The sequence below is a fragment of the Mustelus asterias genome, chromosome 12, assembly GCF_964213995.1.
Source record: "Mustelus asterias chromosome 12, sMusAst1.hap1.1, whole genome shotgun sequence".
Classification (NCBI taxonomy): domain Eukaryota; kingdom Metazoa; phylum Chordata; class Chondrichthyes; order Carcharhiniformes; family Triakidae; genus Mustelus; species Mustelus asterias.
In genome coordinates this window covers 110678914-110696023 of record NC_135812.1, presented here as the reverse complement: position 1 = coordinate 110696023, position 17110 = coordinate 110678914, and the positions used below count along the sequence as shown (strand labels likewise).

Genomic DNA, 17110 nt, shown 5'->3' with positions numbered 1-17110 from the left:
AGGTGAATAGGATCGTTAAAAAGGTATTTGGGGCACTTGCTTTTATCAGTCGTGGCATAGAGTTTAAGGGAAGGAGGTAATGTTGGAGTTGTACAGAGTGCTGATTAGGCCACAGCGGGAGTACTGTGTGCAGTTCTGGTCACCTCATTCTAGGATGATATATACAGAGGAGATTCATCAGGATGCTGCCTGGGATGGAACATTTGAGGTATAAAGTTTAAGTCCCAAGTAGGCTTACATTAACACTGCAATGAAGTTACTGCAAAAATCCCCTAGTCGCCACACTCTGGCACCTGTTCAGATACACTGAGGGAGAATTTAGCATGGACAATGCACCCTAACCAGCACGTCTTTCAGACTATGGGAGGAAACCGGAGCACCCGGAGGAAACCCACGCAGACACGGGGAGAACGTGCAGACTCTGCATAGACAGTGACCCAAGCCGGGAATTGATCCCGGGTCCCTGGTGCTGTGAGGCAGCAGTGCTAACCCGCTGTGCCACCGTGCCACCCATCTATAAGGAGAGACTGGATAAGCTTGGATTGTTTTCTCTAGTAAGAAGTCTCACAACACCAGGTTAAAGTCCAACAGGTTTATTTGGTAGCAAATACCATAAGCTTTCGGAGCAGAGAAGGCTGAGAGGGGAGACATGATTGAAGTGTATAAGATTATGAGGGGTATGGACAGGGTGAGCAGCAGTTTTCCTTGGCTGAGGGGTCAATCATACATAGTTTTCGGGTGAGGGGAATCTGGAATGCACTGCCTGGAAGTAGTGGAGGCCGGATACCTTACAACCTTAAAAAAAAATTTGAATGAACACTTGAAATATCACAATATTGAAGGATATAGAGTCATAGACTCTATGACTATGGGGCAAGTGCAGGAAAATGGGATTAGCGCAACTTTAGTGGTAGTTATTGTCGGTGTAGACTCGATGGGCTGAAGGGCCTTTTCTGCACTGTACAACTCTCTGACTATGACCTGAACAGCAAAGGTTCAGAGAAAGAAGAGAGAGGAAACATTTCCCACGGTCGCTACCGGTCCCCAACCCTATTCCTATTATCATTTATAGAATTTTATGATTTTGCAGAGTAAACACAGCCAACATTCACACTTAGAAATAACAAACCACCTTACAAACTTTGCCCCTCCACAATACCATTCCATCATTAGTAAGAAAATGGTGCAAATCACCAGGGTCTGATAATCTTCTGCATTACTGATGTCAGACTCACTGCTCTGTAATTCATTTTTTCCTCTCCCTCCCTTTTTAATTATATTTTACACTTGTCACCTTCCAATCTGTAGGAATTGCTCCAGAGTCTATAGAATGTTGGCAGATGACCACCAATGCATCCGATATTTCCAGGGCCACTTCCTTTCAGATCCTGGGATATAGATTATCAGACCCTGGTGATTTGTCAGCCTTTAACCCCATTCATTCCCCCAGCACCATGTTCTTACTAATGATGTAATGATATTGGGGAGGAGCAAAGTCTTTGGACTTTCAGAAGGCTTTTGATAAGATTCGTCATAAGACAATGACCCAAGCTGGGAATCGAACCCAGTCCCTGGCGCTGTGAGGCAGCAGTGCTAACCGCTGTGTCACTGTGCCACCTCAATTTTCCAAAAATCCTTGGACTCTGGAGAAGTACTGGAGGATTGGAAAACTATCATTGTGATGCCTCCCTCCCTTTTTGAATAGGCGTAAGATGCTGGTAACTATAAGCCGATTAACTTAACATCTATTGTTGGAAAAATGTTGGTAATAGTAGCACATTTGGAAAATGATAATGTAATCAGGTTAGCGTGGCTTCATGAAAGAGGAATCGAGTCTGACTAATTTATTAAAGAGTTTTTCAAGGGTGTCTTAACCAGAGCTGATAGAGGGGAACCAGTAGATGTTGTATTTGGACTTCCAGAAGGTGTTCGACAAGGTACCTCACAAAAGGTTGTCATAAGACAACAGCCCATGGTGTTGGAGGCAGAATATTGGTATGGATAGAGAATTGCTAATGGGCAGGAAACAGCGAGTGGGGTTAAGGGGTTATTTTTCAGTTGGTGACCTGTAACCAGTGGAATTCTATAGAGATCAGTGCTAGGACTATAATGGTTTACAATATATTAATGACTTGGAGGAAGGAAGTGAATGCACTATAGGCAAATTTGCAGACAACACTAAAATAGGTGGAAGGTCAAGTTGCGAGAAGGATACAAACAGCTTATAAAGAGATATTGATAGGGTAAGTATGTGGGCAAAAAGTTAGCAATTGGAATATGATAGAAAATGTGAAGTTGTTCATTTTGGAAGGGAGAACGGAAGAACAGAGTATTATTTAAATGGAGAAAAACTGCAGAAAGCAGCAACACAAAGGGACTTGGGGGTAATTGTGCGCAAAACACAGAAAGCTAACACAGGTGCAGCCTCAGAAAGGCCCTTATTTCAAGGGGGTTGGGATATAAGAATAGGGAAGTCTTGCTGCAACTGCCCAAGGTGCTGGTGAGACCACATCTGGAGCACGGTGAGCAGTTTTGGTCCCTTATTTAAGGAAAGATATTATTTCACTGGAGACAGTTCAAAGAAGGTTCACTAGGGTGATCCCTGGAATGGAGGGATTGTCTAATGAGGAAAGGTTAAACAGGTTGGGACTCTACTCAGTGGAGTTGAGAAGAATGAGAGATGATCTCATTGGAACATACAGGATTCTCAGACAGCTTTGACAGGATAAAAGCTAAGAGGCTGTTTCCCTCATGGGAGAGTCGAGGACCAGAGGGCATCGTCTCAGAGTAAAGGAGTGCCAATATAAGACTGAGTGAGATGAGCAGGAATTTCTTCTCTCAGAGGGTTGTGAGTCTTTGGCACTCCTTGCCACAGGGAGCTCTGGGGGCAGAGTCCTTGTGTATATTTAAGGCCAAGGTGGATAGATTTTTGAACAGTAAGGGAATCAACAAATACTGATTTCAACAAATTAGTCGAGGAGCTTACTTAGGGAAAAGAGACAAATCCCAAAGAACCCCCTCTCGACCCTGATCGCACAAGGAAACATTTCTCACCTGCTTTGGCCAGCATGCATGCAAGGAGTTTACACACAATAGAACCCCTCTTTCTCATCTTACATTGCTTGCTGTAGGGAAAGTAGGGAATGACACCAATGATGTTCCGGGCACACGAAGTTCTGCAGGCGTACGCCATGACCAATAATTCCATCACAGCCGTATTCACATCTCTGAAAAAAGAGCAATCCTTCAGCTGGTCAGACACCTCTCAGCAATAACAGCTTAATTCAGCTCCAGCACATGTATTTAGTAGCACAGCCATTAACACAACAGTTTGCTCATCTCGTCTCCAAAGACAAGATAGCCATTCAGTCTAGTTCCTGACAGGAGCTTACAATCCCATCACACAATCTTATATTGCTATTACCTACATAGAATGGATCTTTCATTTCCTGATTTATACCGTGCCTGTGACAGTTTGGTGTCACGTCAAACAAGCAGCTGATCAAATCCCCCCCCCGCCCCCTTCAAGCACTAAAGTTGATTACAACATCAACACAACATGGGGGAAGTGGACAAGGCTGCTCTCTGATTGGTGGATTCTGATTAGGTACTTGATAGCCTTCTGAGTTTATGACTGAGTTCAACAATTTCAAACCGTGAATCTTGACCCTTTAACCACAACCACACACACACAGAGTCCATAGAAACCCTACAGTACAGAGAGAGGCCATTTGGCCCATCGAGTCTGCACCGACCACAATCCCACCCAGGCCCTACCCCTATATCCCTACATATTTTACCAGTTGCCACTTGTTCTTAAGTTTTGCTTTCGGAGGACACTGACCCTTGTTCTGCTATTAACACATTCTGCTATCTTATCTTTGTGTCACCATAAACACCTTTAGTCTTTAACTCTATCAGTAACACTCGCTGTCTTGTGCCCTAATTTGTCAAATCTTTCCAAGCTCCCATCTTTCCCTGACCTTTTGTTTTGCTCTACCCCTCGAACAGTATACAATCTGTCACATGGTTTCAACCCGTGAACTGTTTCTCTCTCCATAGACACTGCCAGTCTGAGTTTTTCCAGCATTTCCTGTCTGCATTATTTTCCTATTATTTTATCCCACCAACATTTGCTGCCCCTTAGCTCCACCCAAACTGATTCAACATCTCCATCCTTCAATCCAAGGTCCTCTCTTGCCAGCGCACTAGTATTGTCCTTCATTAACAGTGCTACCCCACCTCCTTTTCACCTCCCCTCCAGAATGTTGAATATCCTTGGATATTTAGTTCCCAGTCTTGGTCATCCTGTAGCCATGTCTCCGTAATGACAATTAAATCCTACCCATTTACCCAACTTGTGCATTCAAGTGGACATTGGATTCTCTTTCCTGCTAATCTTGTACTGTACACCCAACCAGCAGCTGCAGAAAATTTATATTCTGCAATGTGGCACCAAGATAGAACCTCCCACCAACTAGCCCCCTATACTCACTCCAGTGACACTGCACACCACAGGGAACAACACTGATTATTGAGGCAGCAGCTAGATGACATTTACCTCGAGATGGTCTGTATGATGAATATATCCTGCCCACGAACTGATTCTTTTATCTCCACCCGTGTTTCTGTTAAGACACAATGCAAAATGCTGAGAAATAAGACATCACAAGTGACGCTTTGTACTCAAAGCTGAACACTGCATCGGGCTATAAACAAATCATTTCACACCAGCAATAACTGTCCAATTTGGGAAATTTGTAGAGAAAGCTCGAGTGCACCACTGATTTTAGGAAGGTCCAAGACAGATCGGAAATATACAGTGAATGGCAGAACCCTTAAGACCAATGATAGGCAAAGGGAACTGGGTGTACAGGTACACAGGTCACTGAAAGTGGCAATGCAGGTGGAGAATGTAGTCAAGAAGGCATACGGCATGCTTGCCTTCATCGGCCGGGGCATTGAGTTTAAAAATTGGCAAATCATGTTGCAGCTTTATAGAACCTTAGTTCGGCCGCACTTGGAATATAGTGTTCAATTCTGGTCGCCACACTACCAGAAGGATGTGGAGGCTTTGGAGAGGGTACAGAAAAGATTTACCAGGATGCTGCCTGGTATGGAGGGCATTAGCTATGAGTGGTTGGAGAAACTTGGTTTTTTCTCACTGGAGTGACGGAGGTTGAGGGGAGACTTGATAGAAGTCGACAAGATTATGAGAGGCATGGACAGAGTGGATAGTCAGAAGCTTTTTCCCAGGGTGAAAGAGTCAATTACTAGGGGGCACAGGTTTAAGGTGCAAGGGGCAAAGTTTAAAGGAGATGCACGAGGCAAGTCTTTTTTTTTTACACATAGGGTGGTGGGTGCCTGGAACTCACTACCGGGGGAGGTAGTGGAAGCGGATACGATAGTGACTTTTAAGGGATGTCTTGACAAATACAAGAATAGGATGGGAATGGAGGGATATGGTCCCCGGAAGGGTAGGGGATTTTAGTTCAGTCGGGCAGCAGGGTTGGAGGGCCGAAGGGCCTGTTTCTGTGCTGTAATTTCCTTTGTTCTTTTGTTCTAATAGTACTGAAGTTCAGAGGTTTCAGTAGAAACAGTGAACATAGCACCAGTCATTCAGCCTGGGCAGAGCCCCTTGTCTGTGTTGCTACTTGGTGGATGGTGAGATGGCAGATGAAGCTCTGCAGCTCCGCAAGGCAATATTACAGGTTCACCGGAAGGGAGTGGGGTGCGGCTGCTATGTCACATGACTCCCACCACTCCACTTTGGCTTTGACAAAGGGTATATATCCCTTTGGGTTCCTGACATTTTGTCTTAATAGGAGTTTGAAGCATCCTTTGTCCTAGCGGACGGTTGGCCAGGCCTGGCTTAAGAAATGTAGATGGCCTTTGTATGATCTCCTTTGAATTTGATCTCTGGAACCCACAGAAACATTCACGTATCTTCTGAGATAACGAGGCTCAAGTTTCTGCAATGCTGCCAAAAAGCTTATTCTTCAAGGGTCACAGGCAGACATAGCTTCAGCCTTTTTAAAATGTCATGGTCAAGTTGTCCCTCATAATCTTGTAGGCTTCTATCAGCTATCATTTCCTGATAGAAGTCTACTATTGCCCACAAGAATAATTCATCTCTGCATCGCATCCCTATCTCAACGCGAGAGTAATCTCTGCGGGAAAAATGACTTACCGGCATCTGCTGGCCCGTGAAGGAATTCACCGTACACTTGTGATACTCTGGGTGATTGTGTAAAACAATAATCCTTCTATGATCTTTAGTGCAAAAATCTTTTTTTCTCTATCCCTCTTTTATTTTATTTAGGCCGTCCTCATGTGTGCGGAACTTGGCTATCAGTTTCTGCCAAGTTCCGCACACATGAGGACGGCCTAAACCGGGATGTTGGATTTATGTCACATTATCAGTAAACCCCACAGCTGGCCTCCTGGACTTGCAGGCTGTCCTGTCTGGAGACAATACACATCTCTTTAACCTGTGCTTAATGCTCCCTCCACCCACATTGTCTGTATCTTTAAGATCTGGTTGGCTGTAGGGATTCGCATTCTAATCAGTATTCTGTAACTTGATTTTGTGTCTCTGTGCCCTGTTTGAGAGCACATTTCCACTCCATCTGACAAAGGAGCAGCGCTCCGAAAGCTAATGGTATTTGCTACCAAATAAACCTGTTGGACTTTAACCTCGTGTTGTTAAAACTCTTACTGTGTTCACCCCAGTCCAACGCCGGCATCTCCACATCATGAAAGGGGTATAGCCACAGGAGACTCCTGTCTTACCTGCCTGCCGCTCCTAGCGGTCACCTATCTACCTGTCTGAACTCGTGGTGGGACCATCTCCCTGAAGCTAGTGTCTATCACACTCTCTGCCCCCTGTATGCTCCGCAGTGTGTCCAGCTGCTGCTCCAACCGAACCACACGGTCTGTGAGGAGCTGCAGCTGGACACAGTTCGCGCAGACATAGTCGTCAGGTATGTTAGAGAGCTCCCTGATCTCCCACGTCTGGCAGGAGAAGAACATCACTGCACTAACTGCCATCTCTGCCCTTGTACACTGAAGATATAAGAATAAGAATCTTACCTTGCTTTTACTTTGCTTGTCCTCCTCACAGTACCTTTTGATCAGCGGAGGAGGGAGGGAGGGAATCACTAATGTAGTGTCTCGGACTTAACCGGACTAACTAAGCCTAGCCTGTCCAATCTTTCCTCATAAGACAACCTGCCCATTCCGGGTAATGATCTAGTAAAGCTTTTGAATTGCTTCGAATGCGTTTTACATCCTTACTTAAATAAAGAGACCGATGCTGTACAAAAACTCCAACTGGGGTCTCACCAATGCCTTGTACAAACAAGGCATAATTTTTCTACTTTTGAATTAATTCCCCTTCAAATAAACCAGAACTTTCTATCACCTTTCCTAATTACTTGCTGTATCTGCACACTAGCCTTTTGTGTTTCATGCACTAGGACACCCTGATCCCTCTGCAATCTCTCACTATTTCAGCTAATAGCTGCTTTTTTACTTTTCCTGCCAAAGTGGACAATTTCAGATTTGCCAGAGCTTTGCCCACTCACGTATCTACATCCCTTTGCAGCCTCCTTGGTGTCATTTTCACAATTTACTTTCCTATCTTTATGTCGTTAGCAAATTTAGCAACCATACCTTCAGTCCCTTTATCCAAGTCATTTATATAAATTGTAAAGTGTGAGGGACCAGAACTGATCCTTGTGTCACACCGCGTATCACATCCTGGCAACAGAAAATGACCCATTTATGCCAACTGTTTCCCATTAGCCAATCAATCTTCAATCCACGCCAATATGTTCAATCCATTAACTTTTATGTGGCACCCTATCAAATGCCGTCTGGAAATCTAAATACAGTACATTCCGGTTCCCTTTTATCCACAGCATGTTACTCCTTCACAGAATCATAGAGGTTTACAGCATGGAAACAGGCCCTTCAGCCCAACTTGTCCATGCCACCCTTTCTTTTAACCCCGAAGCTAGTCCCAATTGCCCACATTTGGCCCATATCCCTCTATACCCATTGTACCCATGTAACTGTCTAAATGTTTTTTAAAAGACAAAATTGTACCCGCCTCTACTACTACCTCTGGCAGCTTGTTCCAGACACTCACCACCCTCTGTGAAAATATTGCCCCTCTGGACCCTTTTGTATCTCTTCCCTCTCACCTTAAACCTATGCCGTTCAGTTTTAGATTCCCCTACCTTTGAGAAAAGATATTGACGATCTCGCTGATCTATGCCCCTCATTATTTTATAGACCTCTATAAGGTCACTGAAAGTGGCAATGAAGGTGGAGAAGGTAGTCAAGAAGGCATACGGCATGCTTGCCTTCAATCGGCCGGGGCACTGAGTTTAAAAATTGGCAAGTCATGTTGCAGCTTTATAGAACCTTAGTTAGGCCACACTTGGAATATAGTGTTCAATTCTGGTCGCCACACTACCAGAAGGATGTGGAGGCTTTGGAGAGGGTACAGAAAAGATTTACCAGGATGTTGCCTGGTATGGAGGGCATTAGCTATGAGGAGAGGTTGGAGAAACTTGGTTTGTTCTCACTGGAGTGACGGAGGTTGAGGGGAGACCTGATAGAAGTCTACAAGATTATGAGAGGCATGGACAGAGTGGATAGTCAGAAGCTTTTTCCCAGGGTGGAAGAGTCAATTATTAGAGGGCATATGTTTAAGGTGCGAGGGGCAAGGTTTAAAAGAGATGTACGAGGCAGATATTTTACACAGAGTAGTGGGTGCCTGGAACTCGTTGCCGGGGGAAGTAGTGGAAGCGGATACGGTAGTGACTTTTAAGGGGCGTCTTGACAAGTACATGAATAGGATGGGAATAGAGGGATATGGTCCCCGGAAGGGACGGGGGTTTTAGTTCAGTTGGGCACGGTCGGTGCAGGCTTGGAGGGCCGAAGGGCCTGTTCCTGTGCTGTAATTTTCTTTGTTCTTTGTTAGACTAACTGACCTGTCATTTCCTGCTTTCTGTCTCCCTCCCTTTTTGAATAATGGAGTTACATTCGCATTTTCCAATCTAGTAGAACCTTCATTGGTCCAGTGAATTTTGGAAAATTAAAACCAACTCATCAACTATCTCACTAGCCACTTTTTTAAAGCCCCGAACATGAAGTCCATTCGGACCCAGGGATTTGTCAGTCCACAGCTCCAACAATTAGCTCAATATCACTTCCCCAGTGACTGTCATTTTCCTGATTCAAGCCTCCCAAGGTGAAAAGTGAAGCGCTCCATGTGCTTCAAACTCAACAACAGCCAATGTGTCCTTACATACGCCATGCCACTCTGATCTGGGCATCACCAGCTCTGCTGCATTTTGGTATCACCAACTTTACCTGTGTCAGTTGGAAAGTCTAACAAGTTACCCTGATGGATTATTGGTCATTTTGAAGTTGAGATGAAGTAGCAGGAAAGAATTTTATTCCATCAAGAGAAAGCGTTAGTGTTTCAGGTCGAGATGACTTTATCAGAAATCTTCAGTTCTGCTGAAAGCTCATCGAACTGAACCTTAACTCTTTCGCTGCACAGCTGCTGCTTGACCCACTGAACATTTCCAGCACATTTTGTTTGTATTTTCGATTTCCAACCTCGGCAGTATTTTGCTTTGTTTTAGCATTCCATCAAAGAAGCCGCTTTCATAGAGAGCTGCTTACACAAATATCCAGAGATGCACAAATGCCATGTCTATCTGAAAGGATATAGCTTAAACTGCAGCATGGATTCATGAAGGGAAAGTCGTGTTTGACGAATTTACTGGATTTTTATGAAGATGTCACTAGTGCGGTTGACAGAGGGGAACCGGTGGATGTGGTATTTTTGGATTTCCAGAAGGCGTTCAATAAGGTGCCTCACAAAAGGTTGCTGAAGAAGATTGGGGTACACGGAGTTGGGGGTAAAGTGTTAGCGTGGATTGAGGATTGGTTATCTAACAGGAAGCAGAGAGTTGGAATAAATGGGTGCTTTTCTGGTTGGCAGTTGGTGACTAGTGGCGTGCCGCAGGGATCGGTGCTGGGGCCTCAACTGTTTACCATATACATAGACAATCTGGAGGAGGGGACCGAGTGTAGGGTAACAAAGTTTGCGGACGATACAAAGATGAGTGGGAAAGCGAATTGCGTGGAGGATGCGGAAAGTCTGCAGAGAGATTTGGATAGGCTAAGTGAGTGGGCGAGGATCTGGCAGATAGAGTATAACGTTGACAAGTGTGAGGTTACCCACTTTGGAAGGAATAATAGTAAAATGGACTATTATTTAAATGGTGAAAAATTTCAACATGCTACTGTGCAGAGGGACCTGGAGATCCTTGTGCATGAATCGCAAAAACTCAGTTTGCAGGTGCAGCAGGTGATCAAGAAGGCAAATGGAATGTTGGCCTTTATCGCGAGAGGGATGGAGTATAAAAGCAGGGAGGTCTTGCTGCAATTGTACAAGGTACTGGTGAGGCTGCAACTAGAGTACTGTGTGCAATTTTGGTCCCCTTATTTGCAGAAGGATGTATTGGCCTTGGAGGGAGTGCAGAGAAGGTTCACCAGGTTGATACCGGAGATGAGGGGGTTAGCTTATGAGGAGAGATTGAGTAGATTGGGCCTGTACTCGTTGGAGCTTAGAAGGCTGAGGGGAGATCTTATAGAGACATATAAGATAATGAAGGGGCTAGACAGGGTAGAGGCAGAGATTCTTTCCACTTAGAAAGGAAACAAGAACGAGAGGACACAGCCTCAAAATAAGGGGGAGTCAGTTTAGGACAGAGTTGAGGAGGAACTTCTTCTCTCAGAGGGTAGTGAATCTCTGGAATTCTCTGCCCATTGAAGCAGTGGAGGCTACCTCGTTAAATATATTTAAGTCACAGGTAGATAGATTTCTGATCAATAAGGGAATTAAGGGTTATGGGGAGCGGGCAGGTAAGTGGAACTAAACCACTATCAGATCAGCCATGATCTTATTGAATGGCGGGGCAGGCTCGAGGGGCTAGATGGCCTACTCCTGCTCCTATTTCTTATGTTCTTATGTTCATACAACCAGATGTTGCGGTAAATACAAATGCAACACAAGCCTAATGACTACTGCGTGTCACTGACAGACCCCCCTCACACCGCCACACAGGCAGCCCATGCCTTCAGAATGCTGCTGCACGTCCAGTCACAAAAAGAGGAAACCATCATCACAAACAGTCACTTGAGAGAGAGAACAGAGGAAGAAATCAGGATAATTACAGAGGCTATGTAGTACACAGCTATCGTCACTCCACTGCATGCAAAGGAACATAGCCCCTTACCCCGGTTTGGTTCCTGGTAAACCACAGCTTTGCCAAGTTCAACTCCAAGTCGTCTAAAGAAAAACAAAGAGGAGATTAAAGGTTTATAACTGTAGTCTGAGTGTTCTCAATGTGATCAACATTATAATTACAGACTGGGTCACTGATTCAAAGTAACCAGCAGCAGTTGGAGCCACAATGCAAGGAGACACTCGAAGAACCCAAGGAGCTAGAAACATAGAAAATAGGAGTAGGAGGCGGCCATTTGCCCTTCGAGCCTGCTCCGCCATTCATTACGATCATGGCTGATCATCCAACTCAATAACTTAATCCTGCTTTTTCCCCATAACCATTGATCCCATTTGCCCCAAGTGCTATATCCAGCTGCCTCTTGAAACAAGGACAAATGATTACTGCTGATTTCTTCCAAATTAACTTTTGGGTAATGGTTTAATTTTTAAGTGTTCACAGTTTATGGCCGATCAGACAAATTGCAGAAATATCAGAATTGTTTTCTTAGGAACAATTAAATTTAGTTATCACAAGATGAACGTATTTACATAGAAACTAGAAGCAGGAGGAGGCCATTCGACCCTTCGAGCTTGCTCCACCATTCATTTTCATTATCGAATTCAACATCCTGATTCCCCCTTCCCCCCATATCCCTCGATCCCTTTCGCCCCAAGAGCGATATCTAATTTCTGCTTGAAACCAGACAATGTTTTGACCTCAACTACTTTCTGTGGCAGTGAATTCCACACATTCACCACCCTCTGGGTGAAGAAATTTCCCCTGACCTCAGTTCTAAAAGGTTCACCCCTTATCCTCAAACTATGACATAGAACATAGAACATTACAGCGCAGAACAGGCCCTTCGGCCCACGATGTTGCACCGACCAGTTAAAAAAAAAACTGTGACCCTCCAACCTAAACCAATTTCTTTTCGTCCATGAACCTATCTACGGATCTCTTAAACGCCCCCAAACTAGGCGCATTTACTACTGATGCTGGCAGGGCATTCCAATCCCTCACCACCCTCTGGGTAAAGAACCTACCCCTGACATCGGTTCTATAACTACCCCCCCTCAATTTAAAGCCATGCCCCCTCGTGCTGGATTTCTCCATCAGAGGAAAAAGGCTATCACTATCCACCCTATCTAAACCTCTAATCATCTTATATGTTTCAATAAGATCCCCTCTTAGCCGCCGCCTTTCCAGCGAAAACAATCCCAAATCCCTCAGCCTCTCCTCATAGGATCTCCCCTCCATACCAGGCAACATCCTGGTAAACCTCCTCTGCACCCTCTCCAAAGCCTCCACATCCTTCCTGTAATGTGGGGACCAGAACTGCACACAGTACTCCAAGTGCGGCCGCACCAGAGTTGTGTACAGTTGCAACATAACGCTACGACTCCTAAATTCAATCCCCCTACCAATAAACGCCAAGACACCATATGCCTTCTTAACAACCTTATCTACTTGATTCCCAACTTTCAGGGATCTATGCACACATACACCTAGATCCCTCTGCTCTTCCACACTATTCAAAGTCCTCCCGTTAGCCCTATACTCAACACATCTGTTATTCCTACCAAAGTGAATTACCTCACACTTCTCCGCATTAAACTCCATCCGCCACCTCTCGGCCCAACTTTGCAACCTGTCTAAGTCTTCCTGCAAACTACGACACCCTTCCTCACTGTCTACCACACCACCGACTTTGGTGTCATCAGCAAATTTGCTAATCCACCCAACTATACCCTCATCCAGATCATTAATAAATATTACAAACAGCAGTGGCCCCAAAACAGATCCTTGAGGTACACCACTTGTAACCGCACTCCATGATGAATATTTACTATCAACCACCACCCTCTGTTTCCTATCCGCTAGCCAATTCCTGATCCAATTTCCTAGATCACCCCCAATCCCATACATCTGCATTTTCTGCAGAAGCCTACCATGGTGAACCTTATCAAACGCCTTACTAAAATCCATATATACCACGTCCACTGCCTTGCCCCCATCCACCTCCTTGGTCACTTTCTCAAAAAACTCAATAAGGTTAGTAAGGCACGACCTACCTGCCACAAAACCATGCTGACTATCACCTATCAATTCATTACTCTCCAAATAACTATAAATCCTATCCCTTATAATTTTTTCCAACATCTTGCCGACAACAGAAGTGAGACTCACCGGTCTATAATTCCCGGGGAAGTCTCTGTTCCCCTTCTTAAACAATGGGACAACATTCGCTAACCTCCAATCTTCTGGTACTATACCAGAGGCCAACGACGACCTGAAGATCAGAGCCAGAGGCTCTGCAATCACTTCTCTTGCCTCCCAGAGAATCCTTGGATAAATCCCATCCGGACCAGGGGATTTATCTATTTTCAGACCCTCCAGAATATCCTGCACATCCTCCTTATCAACTGTAATACTGTCTATTCTACTCCCTTGCAACCCAGTGTCCTCCTCAGCTATATTCATGTCCCCTTGCGTGAACACCGAAGAGAAATATTGGTTCAATGCTTCACCAATCTCCTCCGGTTCCACACATAACTTCCCTCTGCCATCTATAACTGGCCCTAAACTTGCCCTAACCAACCTTCTGTTCTTGACATACCTATAGAACGCCTTAGGATTCTCTTTAACCCTATCCGCCAAAGTCTTCTCATGTCCCCTTTTAGCCCTTCTAAGCTCGCTCTTCAACTCCCTCTTAGCCAATCTAAAGCTTTCTAGTGCACTACCCGAGTGCTCACGTCTCATCCGAACATAAGCCTCCTTTTTCTTTTTAACCAACAAAGAAACTTTTTTGGTGCACCACGGTTCCCTAGCCCTACCAATTCCTCCTTGCCTGACAGGGACATACCTATCACAGACTCGCAGTAGCTGCTCCTTGAAAAAACTCCACATGTCGGACGTTCCCAGTCCCTGTAATCTCCTAGTCCTCTAGTTCTGGACTCCCCCCACCATTGGGAACATTCTTTCTGAATTTACCATGTTAGAATTTTATAAGTTTCCTGCAGATCCCCTCTCACTCTTCTAAACTCCAATGAATATAATCCTAACTGACATAGTATCGCCTCATATGACAGACCTACCACCCCAGGAATCAGCCTGGTAAACCTTCGCTGCACTCCCTCGATAGCAAGAGCATTCTTCCTTAGATAAGGACACCAAAACTACACACAATACTCCTGGTGTGGCCTCACCAACGCCCTATACAATTACATTATGTAAAAACAGAAAATGCTGGATGAACTCAGTAGAACTGGCAGTATCTGGGGAGAAAGAAAAGTTGCAAGTCTTTTGGACTAGCGGAGGACCTGGTATGTATAATAGAGTCATAGAGGTTTACAGCATGGAAACAGGCCCTTCGGCCCAACTTGTCCATGCCGCCCTCTTTTTTTTTTTAAAACCTCTAAACTAATCTCAATTGCCCACATTTGGCCCATATCCCTTTATACCCATCGTACCACCAGTGGGTCACCAGTGGTGTGCCCCAGGGATCTGTTCTGGGACCCTTGCTGTTTGTCATTTTCATAAATGACCTGGATGAGGAAGTGGAGGGATGGGTTGGTAAGTTTGCCGACGACACGAAGATTGGTGGGGTTGTGGATAGTTTGGAGGGATGTCAGAAGTTACAGAGGGACATAGATAGGATGCAAGACTGGGCAGAGAAGTGGCAGATGGACTTCAACCCGGATAAATGCGTCGTGGTCCATTTTGGCAGGTCAAATGGGATGAAGGAGTACAATATAAAGGGAAAGACTCTTAGTACTGTAGAGGATTAGAAGGACCTTGGGGTCACAGATCACAGAAACCCTACAGTGCAGAAACAGGCCATTCGGCCCATCGAGTCTGCACCGACCACAATCCCACCCAGGCCCTGCCCCCATATCCCTACACATTTACCCGCTAATCCCTCTAACCTACACATCTCAGGACACTAAGGGGCAATTTTAGCATGGCCAATCAACCTAACCCGCACATCTTTGGACTGTGGGAGGAAACCGGAGCACCCGGAGGAAACCCACGCAGACACGAGGAGAATGTGCAAACTCCACACAGACAGTGACCCAAGCCGGGAATCAAACCCAGGTCCCTGGAGCTGTGAAGCAGCAGTGCTAACCACTGTGCTACCGTGCCGTCCAGGTCCATAGGACTCTAAAATCGGCCCCGCAGGTGGAGGAGGTGGTTAAGAAGGCGTATGGTGTGCTGGCCTTTATCAATCGAGGGATTGAGTTTAGGAGTCCGGGGATAATAATGCAGCTATATAAGACCCTCGTCAGACCCCACTTGGAGTACTGTGCCCAGTTCTGGTCACCTCATGACAGGAAGGATGTGGAAAAGATTGAAAGGGTGCAGAGGAGATTTACAAGGATGTTGCCTGGATTGAGTGGCATGCTTTATGAGGATAGGCTGAGGTAGCTCGGTCTTTTCTCCTTGGAGAGACATAGGATGAGAGGACACCTAATAGAGGTATACAAGATGTTGAGAGACACAGATCGGGTGGACTCTCAGAGGCTTTTTCCCAGGGTGGAAATGGCTGCTACGAGAGGACACCGGTTTAAGGTGCTGGGGGGTAGGTACAGGGGAAATGTTAGGGGGAAGTTTTCCAAACAGAGGGTGGTGGGCAAGTGGAATCGGCTGCCGCCAGTGGTGGTGGAGGCAAACTCAATAGGGTCTTTTAAGAGACTCCTGGATGAGTACATGGGACATAATAGGATGGAGGGTTATAGATAGGCCTAAAAGGTAGGGATATGTTCGGCACAACTTGTGGGGCCGAAGGGCCTGTTTGTGCTGTAGTTTTTCTATGTTTCTATGTACCCATGTAACTATCGAAATACTTTTTTAAAAGATAAAATTGTACCCGCCTCTACTACTACCTCTGGCAGCTTGTTCCAGACACTCACCACCCTCTGTGAGAAAGAATTGCCCCTCTGGACCCTTCTGTATCTCTCCCCTCTCACCTTAAACCTATGCCCTCTAGTTTTAGACTCCCCTATCTTTGGGAAAAGATATTGACTATCTACCTTTGGGAAAAGATATTGACTATCTACCTTTTTTTTTAACTGGTCGGTGCAACATCGTGGGCCGAAGGGCCTGTTCTGCGCTGTAATGTTCTATGTTCTATGCCCCTCATTATTTTATAGACCTCCATAAGGTCACCCCTCAGCCTCCTATGCTCCAGAGAGAAAAGTCCCAGTCTATTCAGCCTCTCCTTATAACTCAATCCATCAAGAACCGGTAGCATCCTAGTAAATCTTTTCTGTACTCTTTCTAGTTTAATAATATCCTTTCTATAATAGGGTGACCAGAACTGCACACAGTATTCCAAGTGTGGCCTTACCAATGTCTTGTACAACTTCAACAAGACATTCCAACTCCTGTATTCAATGTTCAATGACGGAGAAGATCTGCAGAGAGATTTGGACAGGCTGAGTGAGTGGGCGAGGATATGGCAAATGGAGTATAACGTTGAGAAATGCGAGGTTATACACTTTGGAGGAAATAATAACAAATGGGATTATTATCTCAATGGAAACAAATTAAAACATGCTACCGTGCAAAGGGACCTGGGGGTCCTTGTGCATGAGATGCAAAAGCCCAGTCTGCAGGTACAACAGGTGATCAAGAAGGCAAATGGGATGTTGGCCTATATTGCGAAGGGGATAGAATATAAAAGCAGGGATGTCTTGATGCACCTGTACAGGGCATTGGTGAGGCCGCAGCTGGAATACTGTGTGCAGTATTGGTCCCCTTATATGAGGAAGGATATATTGGCATTGGAGGGAGTG

At 45.2% G+C, this 17110-nt stretch overlaps 1 protein-coding gene across 1 annotated transcript in view; it reads right to left on the bottom strand.

Annotated features, from left to right (window-relative positions):
• Positions 1 to 17110, bottom strand: part of prpsap1 (phosphoribosyl pyrophosphate synthetase-associated protein 1) — a 71544-nt gene that overhangs the window by 31309 nt on the left and 23125 nt on the right. The window contains exons 3-5 of the mRNA XM_078225881.1: positions 11325 to 11377; positions 4562 to 4628; positions 3055 to 3227 (exon numbers count right to left, since the gene is read on the bottom strand). Coding sequence (XP_078082007.1) covers positions 3055 to 3227; positions 4562 to 4628; positions 11325 to 11377 — 293 coding nt within the window. The remainder of the gene's footprint in view (positions 1 to 3054; positions 3228 to 4561; positions 4629 to 11324; positions 11378 to 17110) is intronic.